At 42.4% G+C, this 27,335-nt stretch overlaps 1 protein-coding gene and 1 pseudogene across 1 annotated transcript in view; one reads left to right on the top strand and one right to left on the bottom strand.

The window, feature by feature from the left end:
• Positions 1 to 3,422: 3,422 nt before the first annotated feature.
• LOC134343739 (AP-4 complex subunit beta-1-like) lies at positions 3,423 to 23,214 on the bottom strand (annotated as a pseudogene).
• A 62-nt stretch (positions 23,215 to 23,276) lies between these two features.
• Positions 23,277 to 27,335, top strand: part of LOC134343738 (AP-4 complex subunit beta-1-like) — a 52,963-nt gene continuing 48,904 nt past the window's right edge. The window contains exon 1 of the mRNA XM_063042483.1: positions 23,277 to 23,328. Coding sequence (XP_062898553.1) covers positions 23,277 to 23,328 — 52 coding nt within the window. The remainder of the gene's footprint in view (positions 23,329 to 27,335) is intronic.

Below are 27,335 nucleotides of genomic sequence, written 5' to 3'. Positions count from 1 at the left end.
TGTGCCATATTCTTTCAATTTCTTTATGATTGACTTAACTGTACTCCAAGGGCTATTTAGTGACTTGGAAAATTTCTTGTACCCATCTCCTGACTTGAGTTTCTCAATAGCTTTTTCATGGAGTTGCTTGGAGTGTTACTTTCTCTTCACAGTGTAGTTTTTGCCAGGATACTGATTCACCAGCAGCTGGAACTTCCAGATACAGGTGTATTTTTACTACAATCCATTAAAACACATTGGTCTCCAAAAACCAATCTCCATTTAACTAATTACATGACTTCTAAAACCAATTGGCTGCACCAGTGATGTTTTGATGGATCATATGGGGGGGGGGGGTTGAATATTTATGCAATCAATTATTTTGTGTTTTATATTTATAATTACTTTAGATCACTTTGTAGAGATCAGCTTCACTTTGACACTTAATAGTCTTTTTCTGTTGATCGGTGTCAAAAAAAAGCCAAATTAAACCCACTGTGATTCAATGTTGTACACCAACAAAACATGGTAACTTCCAAGGAGGATGAATACTTTTTGTTAGAGGCATGGACCAGAAACTGAATCCAGCAAGATCTAGCCCAATATCTCCCACTTCATCTGAATGCCATTTTAACTGACTATAGAAGCTTTGACTGGTTATCAAATCTATCCATGCTAGCCTTTGGCCTTAACAGTCACATACTTACAGATACTGAGGGTACTGTTTCAACAGTAAACCCAACCATCTTCCTCACAGCCAAGTTAGTCAAATGACAAGTCCCCCTAGAGACAACTCCTTATATATCCTCTCAAGTGAGCAGGGCTTAAGGCTCAATCCAGATAGGCTGAATCTTAATTGCCTATACCTGACAGGTTACTTTGAATTTGCCTTGTTCTGATTGGTCAATTTTTTAGGCTGAACCCTCTTTAGTAAAGTATGGGCCCAGAATGGAGCAATCACTTCACTCCTAGAATCTACATTTAGGTCCCCCACACACTCCATCTCCGGTGATGCCCTCATTATTCTCTTGTAGGCATTCTCTTCCTTGCCAAGGATATCGGCTTCATCAAACCTTGGCCCACATGAGCAGGATTGGCAGCGTTCAGCAATTCCACTTTGTTCTGCTCTCAAATATTTTAAGGCACTCTCATGTTCTGCTATCCTGGTCTTCAATGGCTTTCCAGTCTCACCGATATATACTTTTTGGCATGGTAATAGAGGTTTGGAGTACACAACTCATTGACACAGTACTTTAGGTCTTCCAGGTGCCATTTTGTCTGGCGTTTTTAAAATTGTCTCCTCACTTTTGCTATTAACTGAACACCATATTTTTGGCAAATTTGCAATAGCTTTTCAGTTAAGCTGCTACTGTATGACACAATAACCGCTGTCTGGAGGTTATCTTTGTTGTGGTGTGTTGCATGCCCATATTTGGTCTCATTAAGCTTCCCTGTAGCAGATTAGCTTGGGCTTAAGGCATGTTCATGGAAAATGCAAGGATTTATTTTAAGGCCCATGTAATCAGATGACCCTACAGCACCTTTATTGATACTCACTTTTGGCAAGTGGAACTGAGATAATAGGTGATATGAGAAACAGACAGAAGGAGGGGTTAGATATTGGAGAGTTTGGAAAATCAAGGAGGCTAATCACCAACATCAGACACACTGAGGAGGCTCTAGACTGTTGACAAATCACAGGGATCAAATTGCAAGTAAAACCTAATACCCGTTGTCCCACTCATCACCATGGTGACTCCCTGCAACTTGTCAGAAACAGTGTGCAGGGTAGGAGCTGTGTGATTTAGAGTAGATGCAATTACCTTGTGTTAGAAATGCACAAGTAGACTACTCCTGGCCCATTTTTAGCTCCAGCAATTTGCTTAGTATCACATCACTTGTTACAACACTTCCCGAATTCCTCACTCCCTTCAAATTTCCCATTTAATTTGTGATGTTTCTTGTATACTTTTTAGTGAGGAACTATACAAAATACCTGTTTAACTGATCTGGCACCCCGTTTCCATTAATTCCCATGACCTGCCTTCTTTAAGACCACTAAAATATTTACAGAAATATTTATTGAACTACTAATTTTGTAGTGCAATCTGAATTTTTTTTCTATGAAATCTTTTAGTAATTCATTGTTATTTAATCTAATGTTTTGATTCATTATCTATCTAAACACAATTATATGTTATTAAGTTTGACACCATCTGTAATTTTTCTGGTTGATCAAAGACTGTGAACCCTTCTCTTCAATTTTTTCTTGATCTCAGGTCACAAACAATAAAGGGCACTCATGGTCTTCCCATGAGAATGAGAAAATTAAAATTCCCTTTCTAATACACAATATTGATAACTACTGTAAATTGGTCAAGTTTGTGATGAAGGATGGACCCTTCTACAATAAAATAGCTGAACATTGGGTCTAACTTCTTGCATGAAGAACCCGTTCTGGGAAAGATAAAGGAGTACTAGCTCACACAAAACTTTATCGTGTCCCATTAAAACATAAACTTTGCCATGTCTTGTTAATCGTGCTGTCTTTTGAAAAAACAATGTTGTTTACTTGTACAAAGTTTTGTATAAACCTTTCAAAGGTCATAATATACTTAACAGCTAGAGGAATTTGGTTTAATCTTCCCCACCCTTTTTAATACAGTGACACAGAGCTCAACACTGTACTGCACTTGGTGCTCAGTATGTGATCCCTCTAGATTGGAGAAACCAGATTGGGTGACTGTTTTCAGAATACCTCCAGTGGAATTTGTTTGAGATTTTACTTCTGTATCACTTCCACCTCCCTTTGGTCTCCCATACTTTTCCAATGTAGTTCATGTTTAAACAACAGCACCTTAATCCCCAACCAGGAATATTACTCCTCTCAGAACTCAATGAATTCCAGAAAATCAGATAATCAACCTTTCTAACAGCAAAAGAACAGGCCAATTCTAATTTTTTAAAAAGCCACCATTTCAGATGCTGGACTGACCTACTGACATTAATTTTGCAGCATCCATAAGTCTTTGGATTTTCCAGTTTGTTTTCATTCATCTTCACATAGAACTGAAATTAACAAGCTTTCCCCGCCCTCTCAATCAGCACCACCATCATCTGCTTCATTCAGACACGATTTTCACACCCTCTCAATTGGCATCACCATCATGTTCATCATTCAGTTGGCCTTGGTCTCCACCTTCACCTTTTTCCAACTTAACATTGATTTAATTCCCATATTTTCCCAATTCTGATGCAAGGTCGCAGTCATCTGAATGGAGTCATCTACCTGCACTTAAAAAGAAAAATGAAAGCAAGCCTCTTCTCTCACAATTTGAACAGTTAAATGTTTTAATTAACTTACACAATTTAAAAATATATATACTTATTGAGATAAAGCGCCGAACAGGCCCTTCAGGCCGGCCCGCCCAGCAAACCCCTGATTTAATTCTAGCCTAATCACAAGACAGTTTACAATGATCTATTAACCTACCAAATGTGGGGGGAAACCCACATGGTCATGGGGAGAATGTACAAACTCCTTACCAGCAGTGGTGGGAAATGAACCCGAGTAGCTGGTAAAGCATTGTGCTAACCACGACGCTACCACAGTTAGTTGCTTGAATAAAATGAATACCTCTTTTTTGTAATCCAAAGGACTTCACATTGTAACTCAGTTCAATTTGCACAAACTGTGTTGACAAATCCTGTCAATTTGTGGGCAGAAACTCTATTTGCATTGCCAAAATCTACTCACCACACAAAATCATTGGGAGCTGCTCAAAATAACCGTGATTACAGGGCCCAGGCAGTTAGAAGAGGATTGAGCCCATAAGCTCAATTTACAGTCACGTAGAGGAACAGCGATTGGCACCGATATTAGAAGCAAATCTCCCAAAAAGATACAATCTCTGTGGCAAGGACATCCTGTTTTCTGGCACCTTATGTTATCAGGCACAAGCTCAATGTGATAGCTGGGACTGTGTAGTTATCATCAAGCCAGAGGCACACTAACAGAATTTGCACAGCACAGCAGGAAGCAAAAATCAACTTTTAATTGCCTTACAAACATATCACACCATGCAAATATAGGAACTTAAAATTTTGTAATAGTCTTGAGCTCACAAAATTAGCTTGAAATGGTAAAGCAATAATAGTCATTAAAAACCTAGTCTTATAGTAAATAAGTGCAGCACTTGCAAGGTTTGTTGTAGCACTAGTTCACAAATAACCAAAAATTCACATCAGATTCAATGAATTCTTCATTGTGGAACATGGAAATAAGCACTGGGAGCAACTATGTAATTTCCATGGTATATGTCATATGACTAGAATTCCAATAATCAGTAAATGATGTGCCCACAAGAGTTAACAAATTACTGATGATTGTTGATTTAACTAAATTCTTCCTCTGGCTTGTGCCTTCCTGCCACCACCACAATTAAACAAAGTGAGCCCAAATTTCACAACATACTAAGTTTGTGAAGCCTTGTAAGCACCCACTCTTTGCATAGCAACTTCCCACTTTCAACTGGAAAACATGCCTGTCAAATAAAAGAACTGCTCCTTTGTGCAAATATAACCATCAGATGGTTCTAGGAAAATCCATTTGTACTCTTCAGGTGAAAGACTCCAAACTGTTCACTATTCACAGCTGTTAAAGTGCATTTTTAAGGACCAGCTTGCCTGGTATTATTTTGAGTACCACTTGCTATCAGCTCACAAGTGATTCACACTTTAAGTTTGCTGATGGAAACATTGAAATGTTCAGGGTGTGAACTTCACTGGGTGTCTCTGGTAAAATTAGGGGTGGGGAGGATCTTTGTGGTTCAGACAAATTGGGTTTGCACTCAGGATTCTTTTCAGTTTTCCTTAGAGTTTAGAATAAGAGATTACTTTTTTTTGAACAGATAAATATTCTAAAGAGGCCCATGAGATGCTTTCACTAGTGAACAAAACAGATACAGAACAAAAGGACCAGTTATTTAAAACTAAGGTGAGTAGCAATTTCTTCATAACGTAGGGAATCCCCAAATTCTCTGCCAGAGGGAAAGGAAAGCCAGAGTGTAGATAAAATATTTAAGTTGGACAAAACTTGAGTTACGGGGAAAAGGGAGTTAAAGTCAGCACAGATTAAATGATGGGGCAGGCTTGAGGGGCTCAGTTCCTTATTGTTGTTATGTTGTGTTCTTGTTTAATCTGCAGGTACATTTACAGCTATCCAAACTGGGAAGTCGCAATCGGGCAGCTGATAGAATCACCCAATTATGGAACAGTTTTTATTGGGAAAAGGCTTTGTACTACAAAGGACTTCCCTTGACCACTTGGGTTTCCTCCGGATGTTCCAGTTTGCTTCCACAGTCTAAAGAAGCAACGGTTGGTAGGTTAGTTGGTCCCTGAGCAGGCTTGGATTAAACTGGGGGATTGCTGGGTAGTGTACCTCAAAGGGCCATGCTGTTTCACAATAAATAAAGAAAGAGATAAACCCCACAGTTATCACTAGTTGAAAGATACAACAGAGACTTCTGTTTCCATATAGAATGCAAATAACAGTACTTCTGTGACATCTGAAATCTCAAAACTAGAAGGCAAGGACCGGCTAAGAGGAACAGCTTTGAGATTCTACACTAGAAGGCTGATTCATGACAAGCACTGTGAATGTCTTTACAAAACAAAATAGACATTATCTGCATCTGGCACAGGAGGGCCAGGGATGAGGACAGGGCCAGTGAGGAGTAAAACTTCTTTAGCATATTGCTGTGAAGTACAGACAACCAAAACCGGTTGTCTAGCTCTTTCTGATCACTCTAATGCATTTTAATTACATTTTTACTGAGAAAGAACTGCTATCCAAAACCATGCCAAAGCACCATTCTCCATGCATTGCCTTAAGCTGCAGATACTGGGAAGACTAAAGGCTGATTTATACTTCTGCGTCAAATGGACGCCGTAACCTGCACAAGTGGCTTACGCAAGTTGTGAGCATTTATACTTGTGCGTTGGTGTGCCTGTGTCACTCTGCAATTCGCGCATGTCGCGCATGCGCTCACAGCTGCCCATGCAAGGCATCATGGTCATGGTAGTCTTTTTCAGGGTAAACAAGTTTAAAGTGAGTGTCTTTTTTCGTAAAAGCGAAATGTGTCCTCCATAATTTTGGAGGTCTGTGAAGCTTTATGGAAAGGAATGCAGCCAGAGTTCATTTCCCTGACCTTCAGTCGCCCAGTGGGAAGCTATTGCAGTGTAGGACGAAATGCGATGCTACCAAGCGGACCAATCACAGTTGTTGCGGTCTGCATTGCGGCGACGTGTAGTTACATTTTGGGAGAGGTGCGCATCAGCTACGGCGTAGGGTTTGCGGCGACGCTGTACCCATGGCGTCGATTTGTCGCAGGAGTATAAAATAGATTTAAAGACAGACATTATAGGCAAGCCCAATCCTCAGAAAGGATTAAAAAGTAGCAAATGGACAGGAACTGTGATAAAATCCTGGTGAAGGGTCTTAGCCCAAAATACTGACTGTCTATTCCTCTCTGTAGATGCTGCTTGACCTGCTGAGTTCCTCCAGTATTTTGCATTTGCTGCTCTGGATTTCAGGCACCTGAGGAATCTCTGGTGTTAATGAGATATTGTGAAAAACTAACCATCAGCCCATGAGGAATGAGTTTAATAGTATTTAGGGACATCACAAGGTGAAACCTGGATAGCACTCATTGCCAGAGTTCACCCATTCAGCTACAAAACCATCCAAGAAACCAAATCATATCTATATCTGTATGTGCCATGTAAACCCTAATGTTAGTTATCTTGCACCAGCTGCCTTGGCTCGGAGTGAAAATGCTGGTGGGTTAGGTTCCCTGAAAATCACAGAACCCGCATGTAGTACTGAGGAAATGTAAAACTGTTGGAAATTCCACATTTTTCATTAAAACATTAAACAGAGCAGCCTATCTGAACAGGATCCAGTTATATCAGCTGACAGAAACAATTTATTTTTATCCACCAATGTAGTTTATGACAGCAATGGGATAACAAAAAGACTTTCATCTCAGCGAGGAGAGTGTTGCTCTTGTGTTGCCAGTGAAACATCTTCAACATTTTCAGATTTGCCCAGGGTCTGCACCGATCTAATGACAGCAATGAAGCTGCTGAGTAGCCCTTCACTACTGTTCCTCTGTTTAACAGTAATTTGTAAACTCGTTCTGCCAGTGTCAATTAACAGTTCTGTTAGAAACAGACATCCAGTCTCATTTCGGGCAAACAGGTAGGCTTTCCAGGGCTGTGCTCCTGCTCGGCTGATTGCAAGAGGGTGAATATGAACAATCTGAAAGGCAGCCTGGATGGTATCAGGGCATGGCTCCTTCTGCCAGTTCACAGTCACAACTTTAGCATCTTCCAGGCATGTCCAGTACTCCTCAAACCGCTCTGGTGAAAGCTGGGCTCTGCTTTCCAAGCGGACAGATCCAGCATCCAGGACCAACTCTTCACTGTGTTCTGGGTTTGAGCCTTTACAGAAAGATAAACAGAATTAGTAAGTTAACATTGAGTATATTACTGGATAGGGATGCACTTCTTTCCTGAAGGGAGCTCTTGCCAAAATGCCAGAAGTTCCATGAGACCTCAGTACCTCAAAATAAAGTCTCATTATGTGTGAACCTCCACAGCGTTTGTCAGTTGAGAGTAAAAGAGGAGGAGCATTGCAACCCGGTGCCACCCTATCTATACACAGGTCTTTTCAACAACTGGCAGTGTATAATTGATAAGCAAATTCATTCTCTTCCTCAAGGTGCAACCCCAGTTGAAATCAATACACAGAGAACAGGCTGTCAAATCTGGAACCATAACACTTACACAACCTACCTTGATAGATATGTAAACACAATGCACAGAGCAGTCTGTATGTGAAGCTTTTAACACCTTTCTACAACCTGCCCCGCCATGCAGCATCCACCTTGCCCAGGCATGCCCAGTTATGCCTGGACAAGACGGAAAACTTTTCAGCTTATTGTGGGCAACATTTTAATTGACTTGAATTATGAATTAAAATAACAAATATAGGGGACTTCAAACAAAATGGTGCTGATAGGAAAGTTTCACGATCAGCAGCCCGAAATCACCCAAAAATATTCAGGAAGCAAATTCTTTGTTGTCCAAAGCAATTAGATATTTGACCATACAAAATCTACATACTGGTTTATTTACTGCAAAAGTGAAATCCGTGCTAAACTCTTTAAACTTCACGAGTTGCAAGAAAGTGAATAAAACTAAAATTGCTTCATTTTATTGATAGTAATAGATGAAAAAAGATATTTACTTTCATCACCGAAAGGAAATTGTTTCGGTTGTCTTCCTCTCTTAAATCTCTCGGGTAATGCAGTCTATTTATCCAGTGTAATCTGTTCTAATCTCTCCAGTGTTTGAAGATATTTACGATATCTTCAAAGTATCTTTAATAGATATTTCGAAAAAAGTTTGTTATTGTTGCTGAGTCACCATCGACTCACGGTAACCCTATGGATAGTGTAGGTGTCCAGTGGGTTTTCGAGGCAAGACATAGAAGTAGATTGCCAGGCTTTTCTTCCACACAGATACTGCTGCTGCCCAGGTTGGGACCCGACCAAATTTGAATACAGCAGCATCTGCCTCAGAGTCCAGTGCTGATGCCACACCACCACGGGCCAATGGATAATCCCTCCTGAAAAATATCTTACACGACTGGAGTGCTTGAAACAGATAACACTGGATGACTAAAACCATTGCCCAAGAGATGAAGACTGGAAAACCAAAACCTTTGTAAGAGGGAGCTTCAAAATGTGGAATCAGAACAGGCAGTAGTGCGGCCACCAGTGATGGTATCAGCATTAGATCAATATCTGAAAGAGATAGTAGAACAAATACTCACACACACAATCCGTGTTATAGTAAGGGCAGAGGATCATCCAGCAGTAATATTACTGGGATTGAAGCAACAATGTTTACCTTTTTCAGAGGTTATTTCTGGCATCTGTAGATTTGCAAAGGAGTTTGCCTTCTGTGCCATTATACAATTCCAGTGTTCCCGACCACAGATTGGTATCAATGTGTTAAGTCTTTTGCCCAGGCATTGATTGGCTCATTGGCATGGCTCATTACACTTAAGGATGGATGTGATCTTGGCCCACAAACTATTTCTTGACCTCTTCAACACCTTGCTGAAGTAACCAATAGTACAATAACCCACGATCACGCACAACCATATCGAGTTCTTCTCCTGCCAATAATCAAAAAGAATATTGGTTAGTGATCTGGTTAATCTTAAACCTATTAGGCCTCATATTTGACGAGTGGCTTGTGCTGAAACAGCTGGCCCAAGGTATACAGATAGAACTTGCATATTTAAAAATCTCATATGTGTGGGTAGACTATGATGGCATGGATTTCCCACCATCTGTGGATGCCATCGTCTGTCAGCTAAACCTACTCTTAAACTGAGCAAGTCTCCTATTGTGAACCAACTGTACGAAGCAAAAGGCCTTATGAAAAAATATCCAATTAAGTAGTGAGGCCTGAATAATTGCCACTCATGTGAATCCTGTGTACACACAAGTAATCCTCTCAATCATCTTACAAAGCTGACTATCCTCACCTCACCCCACCCCAGCCCACACAGGAAATGTGAAGGACAGCCACTGACATCAAGCATTCACAAGATCCTGTGCAGGAGTCAAAAGTTTCACCCCAATTGCTCCACAAATTCTAGAGCCAACCCTTACTCAGAAGTTCTTCCATCAGTGTGATCCATACCAATAACATGATGCAGCAGTCTGCTCAAGATGTCTTGACATTCAGCTGGCCGGGACACAAACAGGCGCACCATCGCTGTCAGCAACTCCAGCTTCACGGCTGCAGAGGTCTCCAATTTCACATTGTCCACAAACTCCTCCAATACATAAGGAGCATTGGGCACCCGCTCACCGTGCACACCAAGCAGCCAGATTAGAGCCTGCTTCCCCTAGTTATTTTGGCAGGGTAAGGGGGATAAGAGGAAAAGCAGGTGAGTTCATTAGTTTAACGTTAATTTTTAATCGCGCTCATCTTCACCAGCCAAGTAACTATAGATCATTGGCTGTCAGTCACTAACATAAAAAGGCCTGTCCATCAGCAAAGCGAAGAAGAGCTGGAAAAATTATTGCTGATTACACCCACCCCAGCAGTCTCGTATTCAAAGTAAATTTATCATCAAAGTACATACATGTCACCACGTAAAACCCCAAGTTTCATTTTCTTGCGGCATACTCAATGAATCCATAATAGGATAATAACCATAACAGAATCAATGAAAGACCGCAACAACTGTGTCCAACCAGTGTGCAAAGACAACAATCTATGCAAATAGAAAATATAAAATCGAGAACATGAGATGAAGAGTCCTTGAAAGCAAGTCCATTAGTTGTGGGAATATTTCAATGATGGGTTAAGTGAAGTTATCCTCTCTAGTTCAAGAGCCTGATGGTGGGGGGAGGGTGGATAATAATTGTTTCTGAGCCCGGTGGTGCGAGTCCTGAGGCTCCTGTACCTCCTACCTGATGGCAACAGAGAGAAGAGAGCATGTCCAGGGTGGTGGGGGTCCTTGATGATGGGTGCAGTTTTCCTGCAACAGCGCTCCATGTAGATATGCTCAGTGGGGGGGGGGGGCGAGGGAGGGGAGAACTTTATCCGTGATGGAGTGGACCGTCTCCACTACTTCTTTTAACTGGGATTTTCCATCCAAGGGCATTGGTGTTTACATACCAGACTGTGATGCAGCCTGTCAATATACTTTCAACTTTGAAATAGTCTTTCCTGCTCCCCTTATTCCGTTGATAATTATTGAGCCTGTTCATTTGTTCACATTCAAAGTTTGATTCTTGACATTTATGCATGTTACCATTCTGCTAATTGTTGACACCCCATGACGGTCTACATTATTGCCTTGTAAATTGTTGGCTGCTGTTGTGTTGTCTGTTGTGGTATTGCCCCTTGTTTTATACTTGGGACAGAATTCTGGTATCCTTCACATACTAGCGATAAAGTGATTCTGAACTTGAAACATACATGAGGTGAAAGTCTACGTAATGAGTGTTATCAGGCTATTCAACCAAGGGGATACTAAAATGAGCCCCACCTCAACACTATCAAATACTTACAGAATCTACTAATGGACAGAGAATGTCATAGAAAACAGAAGTTCTCAACTTTCCCACACATTCTGCTCTCATCCTTTCTACCCTGGTCTGAGAACAACAAAGGAACAGGTCGGCTGACGTTTGCAGGATTCCTTGTGAATACGGAACAGCGTACGTTGGTCAGACGGGACGCACGGTGGAAACCCACATCAAGGAGCACAGGAGAAGTATCCCTTTGGGTTACCCGGAGGAATTGGCGGTAGCGGAACACTGCATTTGCAATGGCCATAGGATTCACTTCGACGGCACAAAACTAACGTGCTGTGCCAATTGATTTTGTGACCGTCTGGTTAAAAAAGCCATTGAATTAAAACTAGGGAGAAAGAATTTTAACAAAGCTCCAAGTAAGAACTGGAATTTGATTGTAAACAATGTGGGAGAGCAGAAACCTGATTGGATGAGGAGTTACCGATCAGGAAGGACAACTATGGGGATATAAATACCACAGGATTAGACATCCCCAGGCATCATAAACTGGCAGAGTTTGTCATCAAAACGTCTATTATAATTGATGCCTGTACCCAACTGGAAGCCCGAAAAGAGTTTATTCATAAACAAAATGCAATTACTTGTCTGCAATCAGCCAAGAGGTTGAACCTGGTCATCTCGGGTCTGCATGGCTCAGTACCATGAAACAAGGTGAACAAAGGCCATCTTATTGAATATGGCTACTTCATCCCCACCAACCTACCTCACCATCTTTGATGTATTCCTCACATCCTGGTAGTGCTTCACACACAGTCACTGTACACAGGGGACACAGCCATACCAGGTCACGAAATGTCTGAATGACGGCTAAAAGCAGAGGGGAAGTCAGTGTGATGCTTGCAACCCTGAGCAAATGCTGAAAGCTGGTAGCATGATGTACCTGAGGTAATGTGTTCCTGCTTCAAGCCCAGCAGCTCCTTCAAAATAACCAGACACTTTTCATTGTAGGTCCGTGCAATTCGTCCTGGGGAAATACAGCACAATTTAAAAAAAAGTAAGGTGCAGTTCATACCTTAAGCTGCACTTTCAAGAGTGGATACTCTGACATATTACTCCAATGGCATGGTAGCATAGTGGCGAGCACAACATGTTACAGTACCAGCGGCCCAGGTTCAATTCCCGCTGCTCTCAGTAAGGAGTTTATACATTCTCCCCATGACTGGATGGATTTCCTCTACAGTGTAAAGACATACTGGCTGGTAGGTGAATTGGTCTTTGTGAATTGTCCTGTGATTAGGCTCGGGTTATGTCGGAGGTTACTGGGCGACGCAGCTCGAAGGGGCAGAAGGACCCATTCCACACTGTAGCTCAATAAATAAAATACAAATTATAGCACAAGATACCGTATTTTCTTCAGTCAGCAGAATAAAAGCCAAAATATACCTACACTTTATCAATGATTCAACTAGTTACCACAGCAAACAGCTCAACTATACAGGCATGGAAAGTTTAAACTTCCAACTCAAGACTGTCTCTGGGGATCTCTAGAAGAATCATCAATGATTCTTCAGCCAGTGTGGGGTAGGTTGTTTTTTTAAAGAAAGAGTTTGACAGGGTAAGCTTGCATCTACTGGTATTCAGAGAAGGTGGCAACTGGATTGCTGACAAGATCTCATGGAATCCTGCCGGGGTGAATGCAATGAAGGTGCTTTCTCTTATGGGATAATCTGAAGTCAGGGACTCTGTTCCCACCATTTAAAAAAATTAAATAGGTGACACCCCTTTCAAACTCTAGATTTTACTCTTAAAATTGCGAGTCTTTGGAACTTTCTCAAAGATTAGCAAAGTAACTCAAGTATCTACAATAGATGCCAAAGCTGGGAGAAGCAGAGTCCGAATATTTTTTAAGGTGGCGATAATTTGATTTGTGACAAGGTTGAAGATTTCTAGGGCTCCTCAGAAATGCAGATATGAGGCTCCAATCAGATCAGCCATTACCTTACTGACAGGCAAGGCAAGCTCATAGGACTTGTTGGCCGACTCACTTTTTGGTATGTAAACATGAGCAGAGCTCCCAGCTCTGTCCACCATTGTACTTCGCACCATAAGCTGAGTTAACAACGGTAGGATGAACGATCAGGGTCAGGTCGAATGCTTCTGTTTGTTTTTACTTCCTATTGGGATTCATACAAGTAGTGTATCCTATCTGGACCAATCACGCTCACAGTCACCATCTTTACATGGTGAGAAACAGTAAACACAGGGAGAAACTAAAGAAATTGGACATGGCCAACAACTTCCAGCAGTGAAGAGATGCAATAGAGAGCTTCCCAGGATGGTGAGCAGTTTAATGATAGGGACGGAAGGGTGGACAGGCCGATTTATTGTGTAGTGCAGGGGTTCCCAACCTGGGGTTCATTGACAACTTGCTTAGTGGAATTGGTCCACGGCATAAAAAAGGCTGGGAAGCCCTGGGATATGTCCTGTCCAGGTCTGTTTGTGCAAGAGAGCAAGACAACCAAACAGCAGTAGTGTTGGAGTTGCCAGGAAAGAGTGGAGGCAACTGGGTCTTACAACCTAAACATTGGACTTAATCTCAAACTAATTAAAGTTTATAATTAGCAGCAGAGAAAAACAGTTTCATTATATTGGAATAGGACAAGGTTCATACTGACAAGGTAATTACTGAACCATTGTCAAGAAATATTTTATAATGCTTAACAAATATAATAAGTCCCAGACACAGTAGCAGAAATAGCACCTGGAATAATTTAATAAATAATTGGGTGCAGCAATAAGAGGAGTAAATTCTTTCTCAGCTGGTAACTGGGGTGCTATGGCAGTGTAGTGGTTAGCACAATCACTTTACAGTGCCAGTGATTGTTGAGGAGTACGAATGTTCCCCTGTGACCTCTCGGGTTGCCTCTGGGTGCTCTGGCTTCCTTCCACATTCCAAAAGCGTACAGTTTAGGTCAGGAAGTTGAAAACTGTGGGTGTGCTATGTTGGTGTTCCCACTCGTGGGCTATCTCCAGCACAATCCTCCCTGATTTGATTTAATGCAAATGACTTATTTCACTGTACATTTTGATCTACATGTGACAAGTAAAGCCAATCTATCTCTTTATCTTTCTCAACTGTAATTTTCTTTATGATGCTGCAGTTCCCCCCCCCGAACAAAGACAAATCAAGTTCAAGTTAAAACTTACTTGTCATTCAACCATACACAAATACTATGAATACAGCCAAACAAAACAGCATTACTCTTGGGCCAAGGGACAAAACACAGTACCAACATTCATACACAGCACAAGGCACATATGAGATCAGTAAAATACTGTCACATAAAAAAAATACAGTCCACGTCCCCGAGTCAATGAACGTTGCAGCAGTCTGCAGTTGAGCACAATACAGCCTGTATTCTGCCGAGTGAACAGTAGAGGGCAGCACTGATGCTGCCAGCATAGACACTGAACCATACCATCTCCGGCAATCTCGTGGAGCACACCGACTTCGACACCTCTCTCCTGGATAGCTACAAATAGGCAACACTGTGGCTTGACCTGTACTCCTTGCTATGACCAAGGTCACACAGCTCCCTCACCGTCCACCAATAAACCAGTGAACCGGACTTGCAACATTCCATATTATCAATGCCCAACAGGGTTTTGCGATCGGAAGAAAAGCGACCAAGATGATCACTTGCTATTAGACTGCACACCTATTTCATGCATCGATGCCAACAAGCAACTCACTGACGGGGTAGACCTGCAGTACTTTTAAATTCTTAATATCCAGGGTGTTGCAACCAGACAAAAATACATTTAAAAGACAATAGCACCTTTAGCAGGCCCCTAGAAACCGCTGCATCTTACAAGAACTTTAATTAGGTAAAGCAATAAATGAATAAAGCAACAGAAAGCAAATCAAAAGCAGATGCGGGACATTTGAAATAAAAGCAGAAAGTGCAAGAAGCAGGGGTTCCCAGCCTGAGTCCACAGACCTCTCAGTTAATAGCAGGAACTCCTGTGCTAGATAGAAAAATTTTGATGAAATATTTCCAACTTGAAGCATCAACCACTTTGCTCTCCAGATGCTGCCTAATGCTGAAAATACTTTGTTTTCTCTAATGAAAAGCATTTTCTTATATACAATATGGAGACCTTTTTATCAAATAAACAAGAAAGTGAACTTCACAATTTACTAAATTGACTGGTGTACAAGGACTGAAGAACAGCATCCTGTGAGTAACCTGATGAGAAGAGTACAAATAGCTCAACAGCGCCACTGACTGGACGTTTGCAGTAACACTGAAATTAGTGACGAGGAGACCACAGAAAATGAAAGTTTGTGAACACAAGACTTCTCTGGCAATTGACAAAACCTCGAGCAGAGCAAGAGCACAAATATATTGTGAATTCACTGGGTGCAGTGCAACACTGCTTGTGATCCAGTCCCACAAATAATGGGTGTGCTCTCAGCCGAGTTTTCTGTATTCCCTATCCATATGAAGTTTCTGAGAAGAATATAGGGCCGGTGCATTTGCTGAAGGAGGGGGGTGAACTGGCCTCTCTTGGAATTAGCGAGGAATCTCAACTTTCTCCACTGTGTCTGCTGCTCAGTAATAGGATCATATCCCCCAAAAAGATGTAGCACAGTCAGAGATAAACACAAGATTATTTTTGCCATCTCTGTATAATTAGTCATAATAAGAATACTTAATAGGCAAATATCTAATTGGGTCTGAAGGATAGTAGAACTAATTTGAAACATACGAACATGCAAAATAGTTTAATTTTTCACCTATATTTAAAATGGCCATCTGGGCCAGCTCTACAGAAACATCAATGCAGTAGGTCTGAAACTCTTCAAGTATCTGTTGGACATTCTCATCATTTACCAGATCCCGCAAGATCTCCATCTTCTGATACTTGATGTAATTTGGTTCAGTGTATGTGCAGTAGAATTTCTTGCTGTGACCACTGAAGTGCCCGGGTAAGCTGCGAAGGACCTCCCGGGCATGACACAGGCCGAGGAAACAGAGCTCGTGACACTCAGAGGTGCAAATAGTCAACAATGGCCCTCTGATCCTTTCTAGAACATATGTCTGTACATTGGGAAAATCTTCAGCAAGGAGGAGGAAAAGTTTGGTGGTTGCCATGACAACATTGGGCTGGCTACTCGAGAAAATCATCGAGCACATTCAGAATAGCAAACACTTCATCTTCAGTTCGGGGTTTATAGCGAACGAGGAATGTCAGCACTTCACTCTGACCCCAGTGATCCAAGTCTTTCATTCTGAAGAAAAAAAAAGAGTGGCTTAATAAATTGTTTTATTCCACTTCCTGTTCTTCCCACAATTCTGAATGTTCTCAATTTTGCCAAAAGGAGTAAATTTGCGCCAGAGTACTATCCCAGAAATATATGCTACCATTCACCTATAACGTACTGAGATAACGAGCATAGGTTACTTGGCCATAGATGCATCGTGTGCTGGTAATCTGCATCATAGACTTTTGCCTGGATTACACAGTCAGCCAGGATGTTTGAACCGGATGAATGTCTGACAACATGGAAGCTGTGAAGCTTTGCTATACATCGACATCCGAATGTTTCAACGCCATTGCTGAGGCAAGAAGAATGAGGATCGATAAAAACCTATCCTTCAAGATAGTGAGGAGTTCCAGTCACTTTAACTTCATCCTAGGGAGTCGTTTGTAAAATGGCCCTGAAGTACTTCTGAAAACTCTTTATTACCATTGTTTTAACAAAGACGAAAACTACAGCTTAATTTTTAAAGGAAGGAAGAACATACTAAAAGCATGTCAATTGCACAGAACTGACCTGTTTAAAAGGTGATGTGCTATTGGTTTGTTGATGATCACATCTCCTTCACGTTTCAAGATTTCTTCCAGTGCTCTCAAGCAGTTCACCATAAAAATAGGGTCAGAGTCTCGCAACATTGCATACAGTTCATTTACCATTGTCCCATCTGCAGGAAGGGGATCAGAAAGGAATAAAGGTACGGCCATTACCAAACAAACCCAGACCCCGCCTCTTCAAACAGAAATTAATACAGTGAGGAGAAAAGTGTGGATAACCTTCCACCTCCCACTACTTATAAAATGCTCCCAATGGCATGTACCTCAAATAGCCTCTGACAACCAAGTCCAGCACCTGCTCTTCACGTGTGGCTTGGCTACAAAGCCCAGCAGAACCATTTCTACTGACAGAAGGGGAAGAGGTGGGTTACTGGCACCTTAAGACCAGTCACTTCGGGCAGATGGGGCTTGTCAACCATGGCAGCTCCTCCTCAAACTCTGTCCTCAAACCTCTGCGGTCCTGTGGCTACACCCACTCATGATGAAGGCGTTGAGGGTAAACCCAGAGGGAAAAATCTGAAACGGGAGTCTGAAGGCAGTCCTACCTTGGGTTCAACACTGACTGGCCACTCCTTCAATGCCACTAGTGCCAAACCATATTGGTCTCTGCTGTTCCTTTGGGTTCATCAGAAGAGGGGAGCCTGCTCCATGGACAACAGCTTGCTCTCCATATCGTACTGCCATGGCTTGCTTATCACCAACGGAGGACCTCAATGTCAAGAAACTACACCATCTGGTCAAAAGTAGTTTCCGCTCGACGAGGAAGGAGCACTCTTTCATTACTAATGAATAACAAGCCTGAGTGACTACCATTTGACAGCAAAAAATATTGTTTGATTGGACATAATGCGTCAAATTAAGGAAAGGTCAATATTGACAATGAAGCAGAAATTAACCTCACAAAACTGAATTAAACTGTGAGAAATGTTCACAGAAACCATTTGTTGGAATACACGATCTATAGATACAATTACAGACTGATATCTGTGCATGCAACGAAGCAACCCTGACTAAAGAGAGTTTAAAACTAATCATCATCATTCTGTGCCGTGTCATATGACATGGGCGATCATGGTCTTCCCATGACCATAAATATTCTTGGCAAATTCTTCTACAGAAGTGGTTTGCCATTGCCTTCTTCTGGGAAGTGTCTTTACAACATGGGTGACCCCAGCCATTACCAATCTGTATGAACAGGATGTAAGACAAGCTTTCCACTCTTATCTTGATAGATGAGAGAATAATAAATCAATACTTTCTTTACTCAAGTTAATAAAACTACCTGACATTCTGCAGTGGAAACGACTGAGAAACAAAATAAATGGCTATAGATGTTATTACCTCCAGAAGACACAGACTCCACATTGCAATTTAAAAAATAAGAGCCCCTGGAGATGCTTACAATCTATGAAGGATTGGTCAAAAGAAAATTTCAAAGTGGGCTGACAATATTTTCAATACATAATTCCCTTAAGCATTCTGAAATTTAAAAAGAACATGTATCGGGTCTGCCATATAGATCAGTGGGATCTCACAGAATGCCAGAAAACATCTGGGGGCTGAAGGGTTTTCTACTCCCTCACATTAATATAGTAGCTATAAAACTTGGCACAAATTAAGAATCATATTTCTAACTACTGATGAGCGACTATAGTACTGCTCATAGGTAAACCTGGGACCCCCACCATCCAGGTCATGCTCTCTTCTCACTGCTGCCATCAGGGAGGTGGCACAGAAGCCTCAGGACTCACACCACCAGGTTCAGGAACAGTTACTACCCCTCAATCATCAGGCTCTTGAACCAGAGGGGCTAACTTCTCTTGCCCCATAACTGAAGTTTCCCACAACCTATGAGCTCACTTTCAAGTACTCATCACTCCATGTTCTCCATATTTACAGCTTGCTTGCTTATTTGTGTTTAGTTGTTTGTATTTGTATTTGCACACTGGTTGAACATCACTGATTCTATTATGGTTATTATTCCATTATGGATTTATTCAGCACGCCTTCAAAAGAATGAAACTCAGGATTGTATATGGTAACATACATGTACTCTGACAAAAAACTTACTTTGAACACATCAATATATACACATTATGGTCATAATGAAAGATACCTAGTGTTAGTGACATTTCCAGCTAAAGGTTGATTTATACTTGTGCGTCAAATGGACGCTGTAACCTACGCAAATGGCCTACGTGCGTTGTGAGCATTTATACTTGTGCGTTGCTGTCTCACTCTGCAATTCGTGCACGTCACACATGCACACACACCTGCCCGTGCAAGGCTTCATGGCCATGGCAGTCTGTCTCGGGGTAAACAAGTTTAAAGGGAGTGTCTTTTTTTTGTAAAAGCGAAATGTGTCCTCCATAATTTTGGAGGTGTGTAAAGCTTTATGCAAAGCGTTGCAGCCAGAGTTCCTTCCCTGCCCTTCAGTTGCCCAATGGGAAGCTATTGCAGCGTAGGAGGAAATGTGATGCTACCAAGTGGACCAATCACAGTTGTTGCGGTCTGCAACGCGTAGTTACATTTTGGGAGAGGTGTACGCCAGGCTATGGCGTAGGGTTCAGCATAGGCTCTGCGTAGGGTTCACGGCGATGCCGTCCCTATGGCGTCGATTTGACGCAGAAATATAAATCAGCCTTAAATTGTCTCCAGTAATCCTCCATCACTTTTTCAACTCTGGACCCTGACCATTAACCGAAGGGTCCGTGGACCCAGGTTGGGAACCCCTGTTCTACCCAAATGTTCAGAAATCCCACTGGTTTGTTATGTGACTCCTCTGGGCCCCATTTCCCATCTTCTCTATAAACTTACACAGTTAACTGCAAAATTGATTGTAATACAGAGTAACAATCAAAAGACCTGAATTAAAACTACATTGGAGAATTAATTTGAATAACATCCAATAGTCTGGCATATCTATCAGTTCAGCATTAAAGTTCTCAATATACCAGAATAATGTAGTTTCACTAAAAAGTCAACAAGACAGTGGTCAGTAAGAAGACATGTTGTAAAAATCAATGAAATTACATTTTAATATTTACCAACTTGTGTCTCCCTGAAAGTTCTGCATTTTAGCACAACCCAGGACTGCTGCCCGTCTGACATAGGATGCCTTGTCTCTCAATCCATTCAGCACTGGCTGCTGAATATATTCACTTATGCCAGGCATTCTAAACAAAACACAGTTTACTTTATCAGCACAGATCCAGTGAAGACATCACTTATCCAAATGTGAACGACTGACAAACAGAACAGGTTGTAGCACCTTTCAGATTGTTCAACAGAATCCATGAATTTAACAAGTTGGTAGTGTTGTCAACAGTTACCGGCTCGATACCTGGATTTCCCATTTCACCACAGCTGAAATGAGCGTAGTGCCACCATAAATTCCTAACTCAAATTTCACAAGGTCAGGTACTGTTCTACTAAATTTCTTTGCCTATCTCAAGGCCGGTTTTCCTGCTTCATGTGTGACAAGATGTCAACACTCACCCTGCCAGCCCTCTTCAGGACCACTGGAGCTCAAATGAAAGGATTCCTTCCCATCCAGCAATGGTAATGTCATCAAACTGACTGAGCAACCAATCACAGCTGAAGAATTCATAGAGCAAATTTGGGGGAGAAAACTCCTAAGGAAATTACTTTCCTGGAGGCGAGTTAAGCTTGAAAGCCTGAAATTATGGCAGGAAGAACCTTGTCAATGACAGCAGGGTCTACTCTTAAACCACAGAGGTACCCAGATACACAGGTTGCTCTCACTTTCACAGTATAATAACAGTTATGATTTTGAACATCACTGCACCATGAGCTACAAGATTGTTGCCAAATATTAAAACCATTATTTATTATTGCATTTATTTAATATTATTTATATTGTACTTCTCATTTCCTTGACAGAGGGTTTGAAAAAGTTTGACAACTTTACACCTTAAAACTGTAAAATTAAGATATTGCTGTTCTTTGGAAACCTGCAGATTGTTTATAAATACCATAAGTGATTAGAAATAAATCTCACTGCTAAGTAAAAACTTGTATGAGGAAATAAATAGGGGAAGGAGAAAAGACAAATTCCATTCTGAGATATCTGTCATTCTGAGATTGAAACAATAAATATGAATGAAAACATGGTCACAAAAATTCTACACAGAATCTAACTTAACATCATTCAATGTACAAAAATGGCTGTGGGAGAGAAAAACCATGCCACCCTGATACAAGGGAGACTTCTCCAATGAGACTACAGTTAAAATTTAGGAAAATTTGGATTGATCACTAGAGCTGATAACTACATGAAATGGAAAACATTGTCATCCATCATTGTTATAAAAACACAAATCATCAACAATTCAAGACTGATTTGGTGCCATTGTTGCACTAAAGAACTAAGAGCAAGATATAAACACAACAGATTCTGCAGATGCTGGAAATACAAAGCAACACACACAAAATTCTAGAGGAACTCAACAGATCAGACGTCACCTCTGAAAATGAATAGATAGTCAAGGTTTCAAGCCGAGACCTCTCTTTAGCACTGAAAGAAGGGGGAAAATGTTGGAATAAAATGTGAGGAGAGAACGGTCAGAGGGACACAGCACAGAATAAGGCCACCAAATCTGCACTGACCATCACAGACTACAGACCCAGAAAAAATTCAACAGCAGAATTCATAGACCTTTAATTGAACTTGGATTAAAGGCAAATATTTTTAAATAGCTGGAATGCTTGAAAGGGGCAAGAATACTTTCTGCTTTCTGCAGGGATCATTCCTTACGCAACTCCCTTGTCCATTCATTCCCCACTGATTTCCCTCCTGGTACTTATCCTTGCAAGCGGAACAAGTGTTACAGCTGACCCTACACCTCTTCCCTCACATTCAGGGCCCCAAACAGTCCTTCCAGTTGGGGTGATACTTCGATCAATTTGAGTCTGTTGTGGGTTATCTACTGTATCCAGTGCTCCTGGTGTGGCCTCCTGTATATTGGCAAGACCCAACACAGATTGGGAGACCGCTTTGGCGAGCATCTGCATTGCCCAGAAAAAGCGGGATCTTCTAGTGGCCACCCATTTTAATTCCACTTCCCATTCTTACAAGCCAGTCCATGGCCTCCTCTACTGTCGAGATAAGGTTACACTCAGGTTGGAGGAGCAACACTTTACTTATCTGTCTGGGCATGAACACTGATTTCTCAAACTTCTGGTAATGGACCCCACCCCTATCCATCACCATTCCCTCTGTCACATTATCTCCTTACCTGCCCAACAGATCCTTCTGGTGCTCCTCCTCCTTTTCTTTCTTCCATGGCCTCTGCCCTCTCCTTGATAGGAGAGGACAGATTCCCCCTTGATTCCCCCTTCTCCAGCCCTTTATCTCTTTCATGATTGATTTACCAGCTTTTTACTTCACCCCTCCCAGTTTCACCTTGTTTCTTCCTCTCACACCCACACCATCTTACTCTGACTCCTCATCTTTTTATCTTGAGTCCTGCTGAAGGGTCTCGGCTGGAAACATCTACTGTACTCTTTTCAATAGATGCTGCTTGACCTGCTGCATTCACCAACATTTTGTGTGTGTTGCTTGGATTTCCAGCATCTGCAGATTTTCTCTTATTTATCATTCCATATCGATCAGTATCTCAATTCTATTTACTTTCAATTCTCATTTCCAATTACTCTACTCATTTTTCCCCAGAGCACATGCTGAAGGTGCTTATTTTAAAACAAGCATGGGATGTCAACATCCTGGTGCACAGGAGAATCCCCGGAATGAGAAGCCCAACGTCCACACTTCCACAAAAGCAGGAGGGACAAGGAACAAACCTGAGACTACACATGCTCCTCAGGGCAAGTCCCCTGACCATGGGGTTGGGGTCGGTGCTGTCCTTCCGCAGTGTGTTGATGGCCAGCAGTGCCAGGTTAGGCTTCAGAGCAGCGTACGTGCACATGTACAAATAGACCAGCTTCTTCTGCACGATATCCACGGTGGCGCTGGCCTTCACCATCTCCATGACAAGAGCGGAGACGTCCAGCCCCTGAGTCATGTAGCGGATCACCCGCAGCACCAGGTTCCGGTACCTCAGCTTGTCCGCCTGGATGGCGAGGTTGGACAGGGCCCGCCGAAGCTCCTTCACGGTCTCCTCCGAGCCGTAGTACGGCATGGCGGCGGCCGGGAGCTGCTATCCCCACCCCAGATCGGCAGGGACGGACTCCAGCTGACAGCCGTCCGAGGCTCGATGGTCCCACGCCCCGCGCAAATCGCCTCACTCTCATTGGTCGCCGGGGCCAATGAAGCTGACTGTGATTGGCTCCGCTTATCAAACGACGATAAAATCAACAGGCAAGAGATTACTTGTCTTGTCGTTCCTGCACGTCTCTGCCCCTGGTGGACGTCTACGTGAAACGCTGGGGTAGGAAGGCAGCGTTCCTCATCAGGGACCTCCACCGCACTGATCATGCTCTTTTCTCACTGCGCCCATCAGGAAGGAGGTACAGGAGCCTCAGGGATCACACCACCAGGTTCAGGGACAGTTATTACCCCTCAACCATCAAGCTCTTGAACCGGGGTTGACTGCACTCACTTGCCCATCCATTGAGATGATCTCACTTTAAGAACTCTATATCTTATCATTTTATGCTCCCATTATTTAGAATATCTGAGGGATGTCTTTTTACAACAGCTTGTTGTTGAGCCCACTGGGGGACCGGCTGTGCTGGATTGGGTGTTGTGCAATGATCCAGAGGTGATAAGAGAGCTTAAGGTTAAGGAAGCCTTAAGGAACCATGATCACACTTTGAAATTTGAGAAGGAGAAACTAAATTCCAATGTGTCCGTATTTAAGTGGAATAAAGGAAATTACAATGGCATGAGAGGGGAACTGACCAAAGTTGACTGGAAAGGAACACTAGCAGGAAGGACAGCAGAGCAGCAATGGCTGGAGTTTCTTCGAAAATGAGGGAAGTCCAAGACAGATATATTCCAAATAAAAAGAGATTACTTGTCTTGTCATTCCTGCATGTCTCTGCCCCTCATCAGGGAGCTCCACCACACTGATCATGCTCTTTTTTTCACCGATCCCATCAGGAAGGGAGAGTTATTGTTATGTGTGTAGCCCCCCTGGCCAGCCTCATGGTCGCTCGGCTCGCTGTCGGCTAGGGTAACAGCCCTCGGCCCCACCAAACTGGGTAATTAGTTTGTGTGGATGCTGTGTGATGTACCCCACCCCGCCCAAATAACAGACAATACACCGGATACGATTAAATGATTTACAGTTTATAGATATTACTGGAACTATATAATTAATAGAGAATAAAATATAAAAGGAAAATCAAAGACGCCACACTTATCAAAGGTCAATCTCTTCGTGCACAAAAATTGGAGCTCAGGACCCTTCTTCTTCACTCTGCGACCCCTCGGACCACCTCGACCAGCCGCCTGGGACGAACAACAGTTGTCGACCAGACGCTCCACACGAGTCCGTTTCCGTCTCCTCTCCTCGCCGAACGCGCTGCTCGGGGTCCGACCCCATTAGCAGACTCATAGTACCTGGTCCATCCTTTGTCTCTCTCCCACCTTCTCCCCCCCCCCAAAACCCCACGCATACAGTCTCTTACAGACACCCTACAGGCATAACAACTAACCCAATTGGTTCATTTGTCCTCTTATCAGTAGATAATCCAAAATAAACAGCCAGCGCAAGAACTTTCTCAGCGTTTAACACAACAAAGAAGCGTTCCCAAGAATAACATAACAAAGAAGCCATTTTAATTAGCCTACACAGTAACATAAAAGATGAAACCCCCTTACACATGTGTTATCCCACTTTTTAAGAAAGGAGGGAGAGAGAAAACAGGCAATTATAGACCAGTTAGTCTGATATCAGTGGTGGGGAAGATGCTGGAATCAATTATAAAAGATGAAATAGTGGTATATTTGGATAGCAGTGGCAGGATAGGTCTGAGTCAGCATGGATTTACGAAGGGAAAATCGTGCTTGACTAATCTTCTGGAATTTTTTGAGAATGTAACAATGAAAATGGACATGGGAAAGCCAGTGGATGTAGTGTACCTGGATTTTCAGAAAGCCTTTGATAAGGTCCCACATAAGAGGTTAGTGTGCAAAATTAGACCAAATGGTATTGGGGGTAGGGTACTGACATGGATAGAAAATTGGTTGGCAGACAGGAAACAAAGAGTAGGGATGAATGGGTCCTTTTCAGAATGGCAGGCATTGACTAGTGGGGTACCACAAGGCTCGGTGCTGGGACCGCAGCTATTTACATTATACATTAATGATTTAGATGAAGGGATTAAAAGTAACATTAGCAAATTTGCAGATGACACAAAGCTGGGTGGCAGTGTGAAATGTGAGGAGGATGTTATGAGAATGCAGGGTGACTTGGACAGGTTGGATGAGTGGGCAGATGCATGGCAGATGCAGTTTAATGTGGATAAGTGTGAGGTTATCCACTTTGGTGGCAAGAATAGGAAGGCAGATTACTGTCTGAATGGTGTCGTCAGGAAAAGGGGAAGTACGACGAGATCTAGGTGTCCTTGTTCATCAGTCACTGAAAGTAAGCATACAGGTACAGCAAGCAGTGAAGAAAGCTAATGGCATGTTGGCCTTCATAACAATGGGAGTTGAGTATAGGAGCCCTTCTGCAGTTGTATAGAACCCTGGTGAGACCACACCAGGAGTATTGGTCTCCAAATCTGAGGAAGGACATTCTAGCTATTGAAGGAGTGCAGCGTAGGTTCACAAGGTTAATTCCCGGGATGGAGGGACTGTCATATGTTGAAATATTGGAGCAACTGGGGTTGTATACACTGGAATTTAGAAGGATGAGAGGGGATCTGATTGAAACATATAAGATTATTAAGGGATTGGACACGCTAGAGGCAGGAAACATGTTCTTGATGTTGGGGGAGTCCAGAACCAGAGGCCACAGTTTAAGAATAAGGGGTAGACAATTTAGAACGGAGTTGAGGAAAAACTTTTTCACACAGAGGGTTGTGGTTCTGTGGAATGCTCTGCCACAGAAGGCAGTGGAGTCGAATTCTCTGGATTCTTTCAAAAAAGAGTTAGATAGAGCTCTTAAAGATAGCGGAGTGAAGGGATATGAGGAGAAGGCAGGAAAAGGGTACTGATTGTGGATGATCAGCCATGATCACAGTGAATGGTGGTGCTGGCTCGAAGGGCTGAATGGCCTACTCCTGCACCTGTTGTCTATTATCTATTGAAGGAGGTACAGGATCCTCAGGACTGACACCTCCAGTTTCAGGAACAGTTATTACCCCTCAACCATCAGCTCTTGAACCAGTGGGGTTAACTATACACGCTTGCCCATCCATTGAGATGTTCCCACAACCAATGATCTCACTTTAAGTACTCTATATCTTGTTATTTCATGTTCTTGTTATTTATTGCTATGTATTTATATTTTCATTTGCACAGTTGTAGTTACTATTCTGTAGATTTGCTGAGTATGCCCACAGGAATACAAATCTCAGGTTTGTTTGTGGTGACGTGTGCATTCTGATAATAAAATTTACTTTGAACTTCGAACAATCGACGTTTCGGGTCAAATCGCTTCATCTGGAGCATGGGTTTTCAACCTTTTTTTACGCTGTAGACCAATACCATTAAGCAAGTCTTCTTTGAATTCTGGTGAGTAACACTGCCGGGGCAATGTACACCATTCCCAGGGATGGAGAGGAGCTGCTCCAGCATCTTCTGGATGTGTTGGTTTCCCTGAACAGTGCATGGCAAGCTGATCAATCTGCCGAACTCTCCCAGGCCAACAGACAAAGCTTCGAGCCAACGCTTTCATTTTGACCATGCCTGGATGACCAGCATGTAGCTTCGCCAACACTTTAGCTCTCGGCTTGGGTGGTACAACAGCTCTCAATCTCCACATAAAGCAACCCCAGTCAAGGGCAAATGCATCCCGCTGCTGGTAAAAATGGGGGGAATGGAATTTGTGCTGCACATTTCAGCCATTTTGGGTTACCATATAGACCTGAGACAGTGTGTAGTCTTTTCTGCTTTTCCTTTGTGGATCATCTCTGTCATAACAGGGAGACTTTTCATTGTATTAGGGAGAATACATCAAGAGGAGTGTCCGATTTTGTTAATTTTTCAGATATTTTCTTTTCCAAGGGTAAACAGGACAATCACAGCATTGCTCTCTTGAATCTGATCTTGTTATTGTGTCCTCCAAGAAACAGCCCCTTTCTGCATTCATGCCGCTACTGTTAGTGGAACACCCTTCTGTGGATTGAAACTGGACACCAGTAGTTGATGATCAGTAATGAGTATAAACTCTCTCCCATACAGGTGCTGGATGA

This window comes from Mobula hypostoma, chromosome 3 (assembly GCF_963921235.1).
Source record: "Mobula hypostoma chromosome 3, sMobHyp1.1, whole genome shotgun sequence".
Taxonomy (NCBI): Eukaryota; Metazoa; Chordata; class Chondrichthyes; order Myliobatiformes; family Myliobatidae; genus Mobula; species Mobula hypostoma.
Note: the sequence above shows the minus strand (reverse complement) of the source record. Positions and strands in the feature narration are given on the sequence as shown.